We start from the raw sequence: 17,251 nt of genomic DNA, 5'->3' as shown, positions 1-17,251 counted from the left end.
TTCTGTTCAATCAACATGACAAACACAAGCAAGTAAAACTCATTGTTTCAACAACTTGTATAGTTCAAAGTACAAACTGACAATTGCATAACCAAAGAATTGATTATTACCAACCTTACAATATAATCACTATTTGGGTTATATCAGAATTCTCTGCTGATAAGATATTAACAATAAGTACAAGACGTGTGAAAGTTTATCACATATAAAAATGAATTGATCACATTATGAGTGATAAATCACCACATTAAATATTCTGATAATTTCACATGTGAGCTCTGACCACAAACCTTACAGTAATTTACAAAATAGCATTATCTATCAGGATGTCAAACGTAACATTTTTGCCGATGCAATCGTTTTTACAGTCACTGGTGATATTTTCACCAGCTAACGTGAGAAACTGGCTTAACAGGTCATATAATTCCAAAAACAATTCAAAGGCACAGAAGTTACATTAATGGAAAGCTAAAGACACAGTACATACATTTGTAGGTCTTTGATTTCCCAATACCCACATCTCCGGACAAAATTACTATTCTGGTATTATGTGACATTTTTCTTCTATCTTGTTTGGCAGCTTTCTTGCCAGGTAATTCTTTTGTTTTATTTATATATTACTTTTATGTATATATAAATACATAAACCCCTATATTTTTTATTCACAAATCATTTGGCCAATCCCATTTTTGTATAGAATGAATTGGAAATTCTCATATTACCATAAAATTTAAAAAAGATATGAATGTGATAAGTAAACAATTTTTAAAATATTTGAACATAACTTTTAAAAAAAAAATGTCAAACAAGTGTATTTGTTTTTCAAATTTTGTCTGAAAAAATTATATTTTTCGTATTATACATAATTTTTATATTTTTAATAAAATAAAAACTCAGTGAAACCACTAAAATTATTGTGACTGCAGAAATTCCAGTAGACAAAAGGAGAGTTAACAATCCAAACGCTATGTGCTGTGGTATGTAGACATACATGATTTGCAGCAAAATGAAATTAGTGTACAAATTACGTAAGAAAGTGATGAGTGACCTAAAAACAGAATCCACAGAATCATCACAGAATTTGGCCCTTTGCCTTTGCCTCTCTGTGACGTAATTTCAACAGAAGTTGCAACTTTATAAATAGCCAGACGTATTGGATCCCTGACCACGTGGCTCATAATAATGTTATGTAACATTCCAACGTATTTTCTGTACAGTCAGAACAATAGTTTTGAATTAAAAACAACTATCAAATTGTAATTGACTGCTTCTAAGCTTTGCTACAGTTTTGCTTTGCTACACCAATAAATTGGTCAAACAAATAAAACTCAAATTTTCAACACTGTTATTTTAATACAATTAACATTATTTAACAAACATTTTAACAACAGTAGAGAAAAAAGGTAAAAACATGAAGAAAAACATTAAATTGAAGATTTATTTTCTAAAAAGACTATGGAATATAGTTCAAATCACTGCTGATTTGGGTTTTGGTTAACGTCTTGATCTTGTCGCATCTAATTTGATATCCTAGAGATTTGGTTTCTAAAGTTCTGAAACAGAATAAAACACAAAATGTTAGCAGAAACAATTTAATCACAAGCTCAAAAACTTTTACTAAGAAATACAATTTTTGTCAAAAGATTTTCCTGGAATTAACTAACATGGTTTTATAGCATACAGTTAAATAAAACATGGTTTTATAGCATATAGTTAAATAAAACAACAGTTTTGAAATTGATATGACAGTTTGAACTGAATTGAACAATCTATATTCCTCAAAGTACTTGTATTATGTACAAGAATGATGTCAAGTTCTTTTGTTAACGATTAGCTTTTAAGAAATTAAAAGATGTATATGTGGTAACAAGGTTAACTTAATAAATAATCCCTCAATGAATTGTTTTATATAATTGTAAATCATAATTTTCAACAAATGCATAATTTTTACAATTTCATAAAAATCTTATGTAAATGATGTAGAATGAATATTTTTTAAAGTTAAAATATCTTGATCCTCTTTTAATTTAAAAACATTTTTTTACTCATTAAAAATCTACTCTGATACATAGGGTTTTTAAAAAAAATTCTATATTGTAATGAGCAATAATTGCAATATTCTTCCCTGTTTCTGGCATGGTAAGTATGTCAGTTGCCAGAAGCATATATATAATATTTAATTGTTTCATGTTTTTTTTTTTAATAGCACATTACTGGTGCAGATTAATCTAAATTCAAAATAATTCTTAAAAGTAATTTTTACAAGATTAATTACATTGAAGCATAATCTTGCTTATTTACCTCCATATGATGTATCAAGACCTATTACTACTATAAATTCATGCTTTCCAAGATCTGATTAAGACTAATACATACCTGGCTGTAGGAGTTCAAATCAGTATTTTGTTGCCCTGTCCTATCATTGATTTAACCCTGACCCTGAACAGAAGAAACAACAGAAATGAAAGAGACATTCCACCACAAAACAACCTCCGGTAGAAACAATAAAGAACACCACCGTCCTTGGGAGTTATTAGCAGGTTTAATAATTCAGCAGACCAACAGGTCCGGAATGTTGAAAAATCCACAGCTTATCAGGGACCTAATTAAATGTCAGATTTATTGAATAGGTAGACGGACAGATCAGTAACATCTGTGTGACTGAAAACAGCTCTTGGATGCTCCAGCAAAACACCAATACCAGAATGTGCAAGGAAACCAGTATCAAAATGCAATCTGAACATCCTAAAAACCATCTAGTCCACTAATAATCTGCAAGTAATCTAGTAGCATAACACAGACAAAATCCAAGTCTACATAAAGATAATATGTTTATGTTCCTCCCTCCTTGGATGTCACAACTTCCAAGGGAAAATAAAATGTTGGATACTCCAAAAAAATCTGTTCACTTTCAGTTATTAATATAAGATTTATTAAAAATTGTTTAAGTAAACATTACAAAAAACATTCATAAGAAAATAATACAAGTAATTACTTTGACAGAATGTTTACGAAAAATTTGTCTATAGCTATGAAGTTAAAAAAGACATAAATGTAAAAATCTTTAAAAAAACATTGGACCATTCAAAAATATTTGATGTTTTCATTACAGAAGAGCTTAGAACTGATGTTAGAAAATTAACTATTTCATTTTATCTCTAAATGGATGATGACACAATGAAAAGAAATTTGTTTCTAATGGTGGCATTCACGACTGATTATATAAATGCATTTTCACTTATACTACAAAAAATTACAAATTATTACTGTAAATTGTAAATTTTAAATTAAAATAATTGATTTTTAGTTAACTCGTGTTTGTATCAGACATCCCAAAATTTGCTTAACTATCCTTGTTTATGTACAAAAAGAATGGTCTTTTTTTATTTCTATAAATTACAATTGTTTTAGAGAACAAGGGTATAAATTAGTCCTCAATTATAGTTTATAACATTTTAAGTGATCAAAACTGACAATGAAATTTACTGCAAATGCTAATCTACAGATAGATTTACTTAGAAACATACCTATTTGTATATTTAACAGAGATATTTTTTTAGATTAGAAGTGTAAAGAAGATGCACTGTGGCCTCTGATCTTTAAAAAATTTACAAGAATTAGTTTTAGTTCTTTATTAAGTGCATGTTTTAATGATAGTATGCACAGAGATGACATGTTTGTTTTCTAATTTTTAACCACGTATGGAGTAGCTTTACTATTTTCATTAACTTAGGTTAGTGTAATGTTAGGTGATTGGTTAGTTATATATCTGAGGAAGAGATCAAATAGCACAACTTCAAAACATACAATGGCAATACGTAATTCAAACACATAATCGTTCTAACAAGACAATCAGTATTTCTTCATGAAATGAACCAATGGAATTGAAGTTAGCAAACAACTACGTATCACGAGTGGTGTTGTTACACTGTATACTGTACATATACTCTATACATGTGTACACTTATTCAGACTGCAAGAAACCCTTGTGATGACTACGATGGTGTTGTATAACAGATCTACATTATAAGCTACAAGACATTAGTATTTCTTCATGAAATGAACCAATGGAATTGAAGTTAGCAAACAACTACGTATCACGAGTGGTGTTGTTACACTGTATACTGTACATATACTCTATACATGTATACACTTATTCAGACTGCAAGAAACCCTTGTGATGACTACGATGGGGTGATGTATAACATATCTACATTATAAGCTACAAGACATTAGTATTTCTTCATGAAATGAACCAATGGAATTGAAGTTAGCAAACAACTACTTATCATGAGAGGTGGTGTTACACTTTATAAAGATATCCCTTTACATGTATAGACTTATTCAGACTGCAAGAAACCCTTGTGATGACTACGATGGTGATGTATAACAGGATCTACATTATAAGCTACAAGACATTAGTATTTCTTCATGAAATGAACCAATGGAATTGAAGTTAGCAAAACAACTACGTATCACGAGTGGTGTTGTTACACTTTATACTGATATCCCTCTATACATGTATACACTTATTCAGACTGCAAGAAACCCTTGTGATGACTACGATGGTTGTATGTATAACAGATCTACATTATAAGCTACAAGACATTAGTATTTCTTCATGAAATGAACCAATGGAATTGAAGTTAGCAAACAACTACTTATCATGAGAGGTGGTGTTACACTTTATAAAGATATCCCTTTTACATGTATAGACTTATTCAGACTGCAAGAAACCCTTGTGATGACTACGATGGTGATGTATAACAGATCTACATTATAAGCTACAAGACATTAGTATTTCTTCATGAAATGAACCGATGGAATTGAAGTTAGCAAACAACTACTTATCATGAGAGGTGGTGTTACACTTTATAAAGATATCCCTTTACATGTATAGACTTATTCAGACTGCAAGAAACCCTTGTGATGACTACGATGGTGATGTATAACAGATCTACATTATAAGCTACAAGACATTAGTATTTCTTCATGAAATGAACCAATGGAATTGAAGTTAGCAAACAACTACTTATCACGAGTGGTGTTGTTACACTGTATACTGTACATATACTCTATACATGTATACACTTATTCAGACTGCAAGCAACCCTTGTGATGACTACGATGGGGTTTGTATAACAGATCTACATTATAAGCTACAAGACATTAGTATTTCTTCATGAAATGAACCAATGGAATTGAAGTTAGCAAACAACTACTTAACATGAGAGGTGGTGTTACACTTTATAAAGGTATCCCTTTACATGTATAGACTTATTCAGACTGCAAGAAACCCTTGTGATGACTACGATGGTGATGTATAACAGATCTACATTATAAGCTACAAGACATTAGTATTTCTTCATGAAATGAACCAATGGAATTGAAGTTAGCAAACAACTACGTATCACGAGTGGTGTTGTTACACTGTATACTGTACATATACTCTATACATGTATATACACTTATTCAGACTGCAAGCAAACCCTTGTGATGACTACGATGGTGTTGTTGTAAACAGCCCTACATTATAAGCTACAAGACATTAGTATTTCTTCATGAAATGAACCGATGGGAGTAAAGCTAGCAAACAACTACTTAACATGAGTGGTGGTAACAGATATCCCTTTACATGTATAGACTTGTTCAAACAGACTCACATTATAAGCTACAAGACATTAGTATTTCTTCATGAAATGAACCGATGGGAGTAAAGCTAGCAAACAACTACTTAACATGAGTGGTGGTAACAGGTATCCCTTTACATGTATAGACTTGTTCAAACAGACTCACATTATAAGGTACAAGACATTAGTATTTCTTCATGAAATGAACCGATGGGAGTAAAGCTAGCAAACAACTACTCAACATGAGTGGTGGTAACAGATATCCCTTTACATGTATAGACTTGTTCAAACAGACTCACATTATAAGGTACAAGACATTAGTATTTCTTCATGAAATGAACCGATGGGAGTAAAGCTAGCAAACAACTACTTAACATGAGTGGTGGTAACAGATATCCCTTTACATGTATAGACTTGTTCAAACAGACTCACATTATAAGGTACAAGAAACTTAGTACTTCTTGACGAAATGAACCAACGATAATAGGATACAGCTAGCAAACAACTATTATACACTATACCCATGTCGACTTGTTAAAATGGTGACAAATCCTTTTGATGGCAAAGATAGGTGCAATTTAAGTTAAAGACAATAATTGGTACTTATGAAAGAAATAACCCAATGAGAGAGTAGAAAAGTAGAATAGATCACACAGCAGGAACTCTGTTGCAAACTCATTCCCGATGAAATTTTTATTTATCATAATGTTTCTTTGGATTTTCAACGAGTTGAAATATCACGTCCGACAAATTGTTCGGCCACAGTTTCTCGTGAGTATGCTGTAATACTCACCCAGCTTATTGTTTATCTTGCACTGGCGCAGCGCCTCGTTGAAGCCCTCACACAGTGAAAGGTCACTCTGTCCCTGCGCGCACTGCAGGAACTGTTGGACCTCCCACGCACACGCTGGCGCGCCAGCTGGTGCAGCAGCAGCAGCAGCAGCTGGGGCAGGGGCAGGCTGGGCCGCTATGGCATCGTTACCGCCACCGCCACCGCTGAACATCCCTGTCATCGCGTGGCCCACGGTGTGACCCTGGACATCATTTGTGTTGTCTTGTAAATTACTCTCAAAACTCCTCAGTACTAACTGAATTTATAATCATACAACAAACAATGTGATTTAAATCACACGGTTTGAAATCTGTTGCCTCAAGGCAAGACCAAGATATCTCAAGATATTTCTTTCAACATGGTCTACCGAAAGAACTTATACAAACTTTGGTTCTGGTTGATAAATAAATTATATAAACCTTTTAAGACGAACATATTTTTCATTACTTTTTCACTGTTGCATTTTAAATGAGTGATAAGCATGGTTAGTATTAAAAAACAAACATTTTGTAGGATTTTACGCTAAAAACTAATTATTGCAGTCAACATTGATATATATATATATATATATACGAGGGCTGTTCAGAAAGTAACCTCCGGTTGGTCACAGTGCGGGTAGTGGAGGGGAGTAGCGCGCCATCTGTGCATTCACGCACTAAGCAGGTCAGTCGGCATCAAGCTGTAGTCGAGTGAACATCGTACCTGCGCTAGTTTAGTTTTTGTGGCAGTTTGAAATGTGTGCTGCAATAGAAAATACCGCCAAATGTGAAGTGCGTGCTGTTATACGGTTTTTTACAGCCAAAGGATACTCTGCAGCAGCTATTCATCGTGAGCTTTGTGCCGTGTACGGACCACAAGTTATGAGTGAAGGAGTTGTCCGTGAATGGGTACGTTTATTTAAAAGTGGACGAGAAAACGTTCATGATGAAGAGAGGAGTGGTAGACCATCCTTGGTGACTGACGAACTCGTTCAGACAGTTGATGCAAAAGTTCGTGAAAATCGACGTTTCACAATGGCGGAGTTGTCTACTGATTTTCCACAGATTTCTAAGACTCTTTTGTACGAGATAGTGACAGCAAGATTGGGTTACCGTAAGTTATGTGCACGATGGGTGCCCAAAATTCTTACCGACCACCACAAAACTCAAAGAATGGCCTCTGCATTAGACTTTCTGTCACGTTATGCGGACGAAGGAGAACCATTGTTAAACAGAATCGTGACCGGTGACGAAACCTGGATTAAGTACGTAAACCCTGAGACAAAAGAACAATCAAAGATGTGGGCACATTCAGATTCGCCTACCAAACCAAAAAAAGCCCGGCAAGATTTTTCTGCCAGAAAACTGATGGCAACGGTGTTTTGGGATGCCAAAGGGGTGTTGTTGGTTGAATTCATGGAACGTGGAACGACCATTAATCAAGACGTGTACTGTGAAACACTAAAAACATTACGACGGGCTATACAGAACAAACGCCGTGGTATGCTGACTTCCGGTATCGTTTTTTTTGCACGATAACGCCCGTCCTCACTCTGCTTGCAGAACAACAGCCCTTCTTAAGTCCTTCAAGTGGGACGTTTTCAACCATCCACCTTACAGCCCAGATCTAGCGCCAAGCGACTATCACCTCTTCATGCATATGAAGAAATGGCTCGGGTCCCAGCGGTTTGATGACGACGAAGAGCTCAAAGATGCGGTCACAGGCTGGCTCAAGGCACAGGCGGGTGATTTTTATGCAGAAGGAATTTCAAAGCTTGTGAAGAGATACGATAAGTGCCTCAATCGTGATGGAGACTATGTCGAAAAATAGTGCAAAGATGTAGTTGTAAGATGTATATATTAAAATATTTTTACTTAACTTGGTGTATTTTTTTCAATCGACCGGAGGTTACTTTCTGAACAGCCCTCGTATATATATAGCAAAATATTATATTATGTAAATGAGTTTTTAATTCTCTGCAAAATACTGAATTATTATGAGGATTAAAAACTCATTTACATAATATAATATTTTGCTATTTATATATATATATATATATATATATATATATATATATATATATATATATATATATATATATTATTTCCCCAATTACTAAATAATTTGTGTGAGACTTAATTACAACATAATTTTTTACAAAATTAACAAATCACAATAATTCAGTTACCAATCTTTGTGAAAATATAAACAAAAATTTACAATACAAGTATATGATGTACTATCAACCTGTCCCACCAAATGGGTTAAAAATTATAAATGAAATTAAATTCATTATTTTACATATTTGCCATATTAACGTAGAGGCAAAGTTCAATATTTATGGCTACTTTGGTTGATAACCCATTAATAAAAAACAAAAAAAAAACAATAGACGCTAAAAAACTAGAGCACACGCCTTTTTTATATGTTTTTAACCCAACTACAACTAGTTGTCAATGAATAAAATATTATTACCGAAGCCTAAAGAGATAGACAGCTGACTATTACAATCATTAGACATGTCACTTAGTAAAACTGTTAATGGCTGCTCTGCAAGAAATGGCTACAATAAATATTTGATGGTTGATAGAATATTACTAATATCATGACAAAAGTGATTTTATACTTATGTTGAGCTTTTCCAAAGATCTTAGAAACACTGTAAAATCTACATACCTTGTTAAAGTTGTGTACAAATGCAAAATAAACTGAAATTATCATTAGAAACATATAAACAAATAACAGGCACAATTTACATGTTAGTAAAATTGTAATATGTGCCAATATGTTTCTCTTAGCTCTTAACCACTTTAAACCTTCTACATAATTCTATACTTGTTCAATACTCACAGCTATAATTGTACTGAATGTGACAAAAAATGTTAAATAACTTAGCATTAGGTGATTGTTACTAGCCTATATTTAAAATTCACATGTTTCACATATACAACTATTTTCACAAGAATCTGTGATTAAAAACTAGTCTGGATTCCTGAAAGCTTTGGTACACAAGCTAGAACGTGAAAGAGTTTTCTATGTTATGACTCTTATCAATTATTTGTTTGAAGTTTATTTTTGGCGATGGAAGGATTGTGAAGGAAACAGGATTTTTCTAGACATTTGCCATTGTTCAGTGAAACAAAAAATTAGTAACACTAAATTTCGAGATCTGCTATCTGATCTCTTGTTCAGGTAAATGACTAACCTAATACATAATTACAAACTAGGTTAAAATTTCTAAAGGTTTACCAGCAGGCCCGTTTTACACCCTGCCAGTGCCCTAGGCACAACTAAGAGTTGCACCCCTTTTTATACCCCTGCCAGCTGACTACGCCCCCCCCCCCCACCAGCCCTACCATAACGCCTATACCCCGTAAATTTAGATTTAGTCTGAAATGCCAGTTTTGGTTCGGAGGGACTTAATGTCCCTTGACTTTCCTTTACAAATTATCCTGATTCTCTTCGAGAGCCTTCCCATTATCCACCACTTATGGACTCGCCGTATCCCGGACTGGTAACCGTTAGCCGTGAGGTTTCTACTGGCCTCTGGTGGGAATGTGTGTAATTTACCTGTTACACCCATTCTCCTTTCTTTACATTTGAAGTATTTACATTATTTATAGTCTTCGTTTAATCACATTTTCTTTGGATTGTTTTTGGTTTGTTGGCTTACCACTAGACTGAATCATTCATGCAATAGCTTTTGTTCCGGTTTTCTGTATTGAAAGTCGTCAATAATTTTTGTTAGTCTAATTTTAAAGTAATGTCGTTTAGGGTGCACAGCAACAATAAGCCATTAATCTTTTCATCAACCATTGATGATCTAATTTCTGACTTCACTCTTTTCAAAGCTGAAAAGCTACGTTCAGCTGTGCAGTTCGTCACAGGTAAGGTTAGAAATATCCTGAGAGCGACCTCCAAATTGGGGAACGTGTTCTCCAATCCGTTTTGATTTTATATAGGCGTTCATATCTTTGATCTTAGAAAGGTTCTCCAAGACCATGCATTGTTTGAAATGGTTACATTCCTGGGCAAAGTATTGTCCATCAATATCGTTCTTGTATACTTCTCCTAACAGTTTAGCTTCACAAGCCACCTCTTTGGAATTTTTCTCTTCTAGTTTTTGTAAGATCTTAAATCTTGTGTCGAAATTTTATTGACCTCCCTTCTTTTGATGAGCTGCGAAGCTATGTTGTCAACAATGGCAATAAACACCCCAGTGCGAAATCTTTCTCGAGGAGATGTTTCTTCCATGCTTCTTTCCTTCTTTTCATCGTGCAATAGCTTTCTTTTTCTTACCTTGTCAAATACAGCTTCTTCTTTTTCTGCAAGTTTCAATCCTTTGGACTCAACATCATCAAATACATCTCTCTTTTCCCTCAAAAACGAGGATAGTGTTTCAAGTTCCTTTGTAGAACCAAATATGTCTAAATCTTGATTTTGAAGAGTCAAACTTGTTACTTGTTTTATCAACTGTCTCGAGAATTTCGTCCCAGATCACAGTTAATAATGTGGTTTAGAAATTTCCAAGTGTTTTTAGAAACTCAGCGGCTGTGCATTGTGTTTATAGTGTCTGAGTAACGGCTTTATTTAGCTCTTCAAGAGCAACTGTTAATTCATGTCGACTTATTGTTAAAGCTCGAAGAGCGTCTACCCTAGCAGACCATTTTGTGTCACTCAGAGGTTTTACCATTGGCTTTCCCTAATCTTTCTTTGATTTTCCTTCGTAACTCTTTTCAATGTGACTTTTTAAGATGTTCCACCTGTAAGTGGATGCCGAGAAAAAAAGCATACAGCCCTTGTAGGAATGTAAAAAATATTGTGTGTTATCTGGACACGCCTTATCGGCAGCAAAACACCCAGCAAGGTTTAGTGAATGAGCTGCACATGGTATATAGTCAGCAAGATCATTTTTGCTGTTATTCCTTGTCTGAAGACCTGAGTATATGCCCAAGATGTTTGATGCATTGTCGTAAGTTTGTCCACAACAGTTATCGAAATCCAGCTCAAGTTTCTCTAGTAAACTGAGGGTTCCTTATTCCAAACTTCCAGATTTGTTTGTGGCATACACTTGGTAAGAGTTGTATCAGGCGTTCGTTGGCGCAAGCATTGGGCAATGAAACATACCGCAGTACTACAGCCAATTGGTCTGTGTGCGACTCGTCAGGTGTGGAGTCTATGATTAAAGAGAGATAGCGAGCTTTCTTAATTTCATTTAAGATTTGTTTCAGTACTTCTTTGCTTATAATCTCAATAAATTCACTGCAAATTTCAGACGAAAAGTATAATACACTACCTTTGCCTTTGTTACCATGTATTGCTATGTGTTTCGCGAGAAATAGATAAAATTCACTTATCAGCTCAAGACAGCCTAGAAAAAGTCCGTTTGATGATTATGCGTGCAGATACAACCACGGCAATGTGTTTTTCCATTTTTTGCTCCCCCCCAAAAATTACAATTGCCTAGCGCCCTAGGCACGTGCCTACCATGCCTATTCGGTAAAACGGGCCTGTTTACCAGAAGAAGAGATCAGATTGCAGATCTCGAAACGTAGTGTTACTGATTTTTTGTTTCACTGAACAATGGGAAATGTCCGGAAAAATCATGTTTCCTTCTCTATCAATTCATTTTAGCATTTGCAAACTTACAATAGCCGAGCCCACAGCCACACCTCCGGCAGTAGCTGCCATCTGTTGGAACATGCTGGGCTGTTGTTGGGGGGCCATCATGGGCTGAGAGGGGACTGCTGGAGCAGGTGCCGGTGGGGCAGCAACTGGGGCTTTAGTCTGCAATGTCGGGGTTGGATTCGGTGCCGTGACCCTTTATAACATAACAATTGAATCAATATTGATCCTGTAGTGAAAAATAAGGAAGGGAAACTAAATGAAACTTAGCTTTATTAGAGGTTAATTTACAACTACAAAGTCCTCTCCTCCACTTATACTCAGCACGATTTAACATATTAAATACATATAGAAATTAATTTATGAGAACATGATAACTGGACAAAATAACATAGGCTAAATATGAATAGCTTATTGACAATACAACTTAAAATAATTATACTGAACGTAAGGTCAATATGTATTGTAGCAATAAACAAAGCATAATACTAAAGTAAACCATTATTGGTAACGTTCATAAATTAATTGTGGAAAGCAATATCCTGTGGGTATAGTTAATATATATTTTATCAATACAAAATATGTAAAACTTGAAAAGTTCAAAAACTTTATTTGGGTAGGATCATGATTTGGAAATGATTTTCTTCTCAGAATTTTGCTATTTAAATTTTTTGCTATAAATTTCCAAATATTATGTAGGCCTAATTTTTGAAAATGTACACATTTACACAATATATGAAAGGATACTAAGTTATGGATGAAATAAAACATGCATAAGACCTAAAAGCTGGTAATCAGGAATTTAATACTAAAACTGGACCTTATAATAACTACTATATTACAGGTTATTTGTACTTTTTAGTGTTTTATAACAATCCGACACTGAGCATACAATGTAAGACAAAATGAACTAAATCCGCATATAAATAACAGCTTAATTTAATTGCACGAATAATACTCTCATATTAGCAACTGAATTCATAAATATTTACTAAGTTCTATTCAGATAGTAATATTTTTCCTCAAGTACTCACATTTAACCCTAGAACTAACTAAAGACTTAAGTGGCCAGTTTTTGTATGCGTTCCTCCATTGAAAAAAAGACTCACTGTGAGTACTGTATTTTAAAAGAGGGCTTTTCAATTTGTATTTATTTCCATGTGAATAAATCTTAGGATGTAATATAAAAACCATTGCACTCAAAAATAAATACTGAGTAGTTTGATAAGATACTTGAAGTTTACATTTAAAAACAACTTTATATTATAAATCTGGGTAAAACAAATTACAATCAACCGCCACAGCAGCACCAATAATGAAAATTTCATGTAGGTGCACCATTTTCTAGTTTCATTATTGAAATTTGCTTTATTTTTCTGAACTTTGATCTTACTAAGTTACTACTGTGTATTGTCTCAATCAGCAACAATATGGTAGACTTTAATAAGTGGCCTACACTTATTATTCAGTTGCTTTTATCGAATGTTTCAACTGATTTTATCCAATGAATAATTCAATAAATAACAATTTATTTAACTTACTATATGATTTCAACTCATTAATTACAATAGTTATAATGTTGAAAATAAACTAGCCTATATGAAGTAATTAATTTTTGGAGGACTTGAAAATGGTGATGAATATTGGGAATTATGTGAAATATCTTTTAAGAGATGAGATTTGTTTAAGTGGCTTCCAGATGTGTATTTGTCCCCCAGTGAAACCCATGAGGAGAATCCTTAACTTCATTCCATACAAACGGTTGGTTCCTGCTATGTGAGCAAGCTGGAAATATTGTAGTTTTTCTGGTAGTTAAGTCGGGTAGGGTACAATAAGCGGACCCGGTTTTTTATATCGAAGAATGTAATCATCGATACCTAATATTCACATCTCAAATCCTAGACTATCAATCGATATAAAAGTATCTATAGTCCGCAATAACAAACATAATTATGTTTTAAATTAAAATGTGAATTTAATATTAACGGTGATCAAACAAATTATTATAACCGAAATTAGGAAAACTGATGACTGTATTTACTCCCCTACAGTTAATTTGTTTCTTTCCCACAAATTTCACATAATGGGTTTTTCGGTATGAGTCCTACATGTTGAAGCGACGAAAAACATGTCTTATCATCTTTAAAAGCAATGATGATCATATACTGTAATGGCAAAGCTGAATAATATAAGAAATGGTTCGATAATAACAATCAAATACTGAGTGTAGGCCATTTATTAGTCTCCCCATTTAGTCATCTGTTTTATGATGCTTCTGAGTTGACATTCATGCTACAGATTTTATTGTACAGCATAGTTTAGCGAGTTTATTTTGGCATAAGACTTGTATAAGGCTAGCATTAAAATTAGTACAAAATCTTAGACCTACACATAGCTATCCATATTTTGCATATAACAGTTAGATATGTATGTAACAGAAATTTTTGAATGAGTTACTTTCTACTATTTTGAGATTCTTTTGCTGGGCATATTGGGTTAAATTACGTCAGAAAAAGTATAGCCTAGGTCTTGTCTTCCATAGCTGACTTCATTCACTAAAAACATTAAAGAACACAGTTTGTACTTAAAATTATAAGATGTATTAAAAATGTAATAACTCTGTTTCAGTTTTAAACTTCAAATTTACTAGATGATTGCGCAATTTATTACTACTACAGCGTGTATGATATTTTTTTGAAATATTTTAAGTTTTTCTAAAACTTACGTCCTAATCCTATTTGCTGGAGGAGGAGCCCTTCCACGTCGTGGCATTTTGAAATAATATAACTGTTTTATCAAATAAATATGAAAATTCTTTGCACAGGCCAAATAGGCTAGTATCACAGAACAAACTTGAAGGACAACGAATGAATGAGCCTTAATACGAAGTTCAACCTGAACAATGGAACGGATGACGTAAATGGTAAGGTGCTTCTGCTAGTTCTAGAATAAAAGCGTGGGCGGCATGCCGACAGTAAAGGAGATACGTTGGCAGTTGAAAAAAATCTGTAGAATAATCTGATCACTGTAAGAAATGCATATTAGTTCATTTAAACTATATTTTATAAAATGTTTTTCAAATATTGTAAACCGCAAAAGTAATACATTTAATCACTACGAAACGATTTTACTGTTAATACTATAATTATTTGTTGCAACATACGTTTGTCAATTTTACTAACAATGTCTTTGCCTTTGCAATGCCTTTACGTTATATTTAGATTGGCTAATGTATTCGTAATTAGAGAGAATTTTCACTTTCTTAACAACACATTTGAATACCTTTTTATATTGCTTAACCTATTTCTGAGAAAATAAGTTATGGCTGGTTTTGGCCAGCCAGTGCAATTATTTGTTCTGAGCTAATAATCTAATACACTGAGTGGTCTAGTTTTTTGTTTTTGTAAATTTTCATTGTACATTTTTGTAAGGTAAGAACTCTTTCATACATTGTATAAGATATTCCCAAAAACTATTATAAGGTTTAAACAAAATAAGATCTCGTTCAATAAATATTTTAATTTGTACAGTATCGACTTCAGTAGTGTCTATTGAAGATATTTGAAAGGATAATAGGATTTCGGAAATTTTCCCTCGTCTTATATTACAAAATGTATAAGACTACGTTTTTAGTATAGATTTCAATACTCGAAACGTATTGTTATACATTGTGGTATATATAACGATGATAAATATCTGAAATCCTATTATCCTTTCAAATCATCCATCAATAACAAACTTTAAATAAAAGTTTTTCATGGGTCAAATATAGCTTTTACATATGAATCCTATATTTCCAAAAAGTGCCTTATCCAAAAAAATCCATTTTTAAGTTATGCACATCACTGGATAGGTCTGCTGAAGAAGGATCTGAATAAATATGTGGATTTGTTCCAAAAAATTCCTTATCCAATTTATTGTCTGTTACAAATCAAGAGTTTTTCCAAAACGTTCCTTATCGTTACAGATGTTGTTTCATACCGTGCCTTGTCCATATATTTCCAAAAAGAGCTTTGTCCAATGCTGCCATATTGTAAATTGAGGTAGGTTGTTCCAAATAATGCCTAATCCACAGCTGTTTCAAACTGCTGTTGTAAACATTAAGATTAATACTTTATTCAATATTAAATATTCTTTTCAAGAGTACTTCAAAAATTCTTTGTCATATAATGATTTATTCAAAAAGATGAGGTACACAAACAAGTGTACATGATACTATATGCATCACTTCCTGTTCTTCCATTACCCGTAGAATCCCTTACTGGACACCGTTCGAGAGACTGAGATAATCTTTTTTCAGAGCAGTAGATATGTTTTCTTAACTAAATGATTATAGATCAAATACTGTCAACCAAATAACTCACTAGACGCGTCTGTGCTAACTAAACGCACCTGTGCTAGGGATACCTCATGCTTGGTTTGAAATTAATAAAAGGCTGACACTTGCTAAGGGCTAGCAACTGCTACGAATTTTTCGGAGACCTAGCACCCGCTTGTGAATCCAAGTGAATAAAGAAAATGTGTAGATCTTAAAACTATCAATTGCTAGGATTTTGATGTTGAGCCTTAACTTTCTTTTATTCTTTTTCCCTTGTTGTTAGGTGCTAAATTGTTCTCTTTTTGTTAAAGTGAGAGACGTATTCAACACTGCCGGTTTACCAATTGTTTTTGTTAAGTTTATTGTCATTGTTGCTCGGTTTATATTTATGTTTGTCATTTTTGTTATTTTTTGTTTTTCAAATGCTTTTGTTGTTCTTTAACTGATTTATTACACTAATTTTTATCTGTTTTCCCCAACAAGTATTTTTTTCAAATTATAGCGGCTTCACCCCTTCATGTCTGTTATTTTTTCAGGAAGCGCCCGTGAGCCCGCATTTTGGAGCACGAGTCAAGTGCGGGAAATCTTGTCCCGTTCTAATAGTGCGGCTTGTCTTCTTGAAAATTCTGAGTACGTAATATCGCCATGGTTGATAACACCATTTAAAACGCTATGAAAAACGAAGCTGAAAAAGATGAAACGTGTCAAGCTAGAAAAAGAGTTATTATTGAAATATGCTTTGAGCAGCTTAAGAGACTATTTCCCATTGTAGGAAATCTTGTTTGGGTAGCTTTAGATAATGTGGCCTCTGATCCATACAGAAGGACAGATTCAACTGATGACACCAACAAGCGGTTTGCAAGGAAG

General features: G+C 33.6%; 1 protein-coding gene across 2 annotated transcripts; it reads right to left on the bottom strand.

Annotated features, from left to right (window-relative positions):
• Positions 1-1,338: 1,338 nt before the first annotated feature.
• Positions 1,339-15,004, bottom strand: LOC124367932 (coiled-coil-helix-coiled-coil-helix domain-containing protein 10, mitochondrial-like). Of its 2 annotated transcripts, XM_046825140.1 has the most exons (5): positions 14,792-15,004; positions 12,091-12,262; positions 6,424-6,664; positions 2,377-2,439; positions 1,339-1,553 (listed from the first exon to the last, which is right to left on the bottom strand). In XM_046825140.1, exons 1-4 carry the CDS (start codon positions 14,836-14,838, stop codon positions 2,420-2,422), a joined length of 480 nt encoding a protein of 159 aa, XP_046681096.1. In that variant the 5' UTR covers positions 14,839-15,004; the 3' UTR covers positions 1,339-1,553; positions 2,377-2,419. The 2 variants fall into 2 exon arrangements, with proteins under 2 accessions (XP_046681096.1, XP_046681097.1); XM_046825141.1 differs by lacking the exon at positions 2,377-2,439 and having other exon boundaries at positions 14,792-15,002.
• Between the last annotated feature and the right edge of the window lie 2,247 nt (positions 15,005-17,251).

The sequence above is a fragment of the Homalodisca vitripennis genome, chromosome 8 (assembly GCF_021130785.1).
Source record: "Homalodisca vitripennis isolate AUS2020 chromosome 8, UT_GWSS_2.1, whole genome shotgun sequence".
In the NCBI taxonomy this organism is placed as follows: Eukaryota; Metazoa; Arthropoda; class Insecta; order Hemiptera; family Cicadellidae; genus Homalodisca; species Homalodisca vitripennis.
This window is presented reverse-complemented; position numbering and strand designations above follow the sequence as displayed.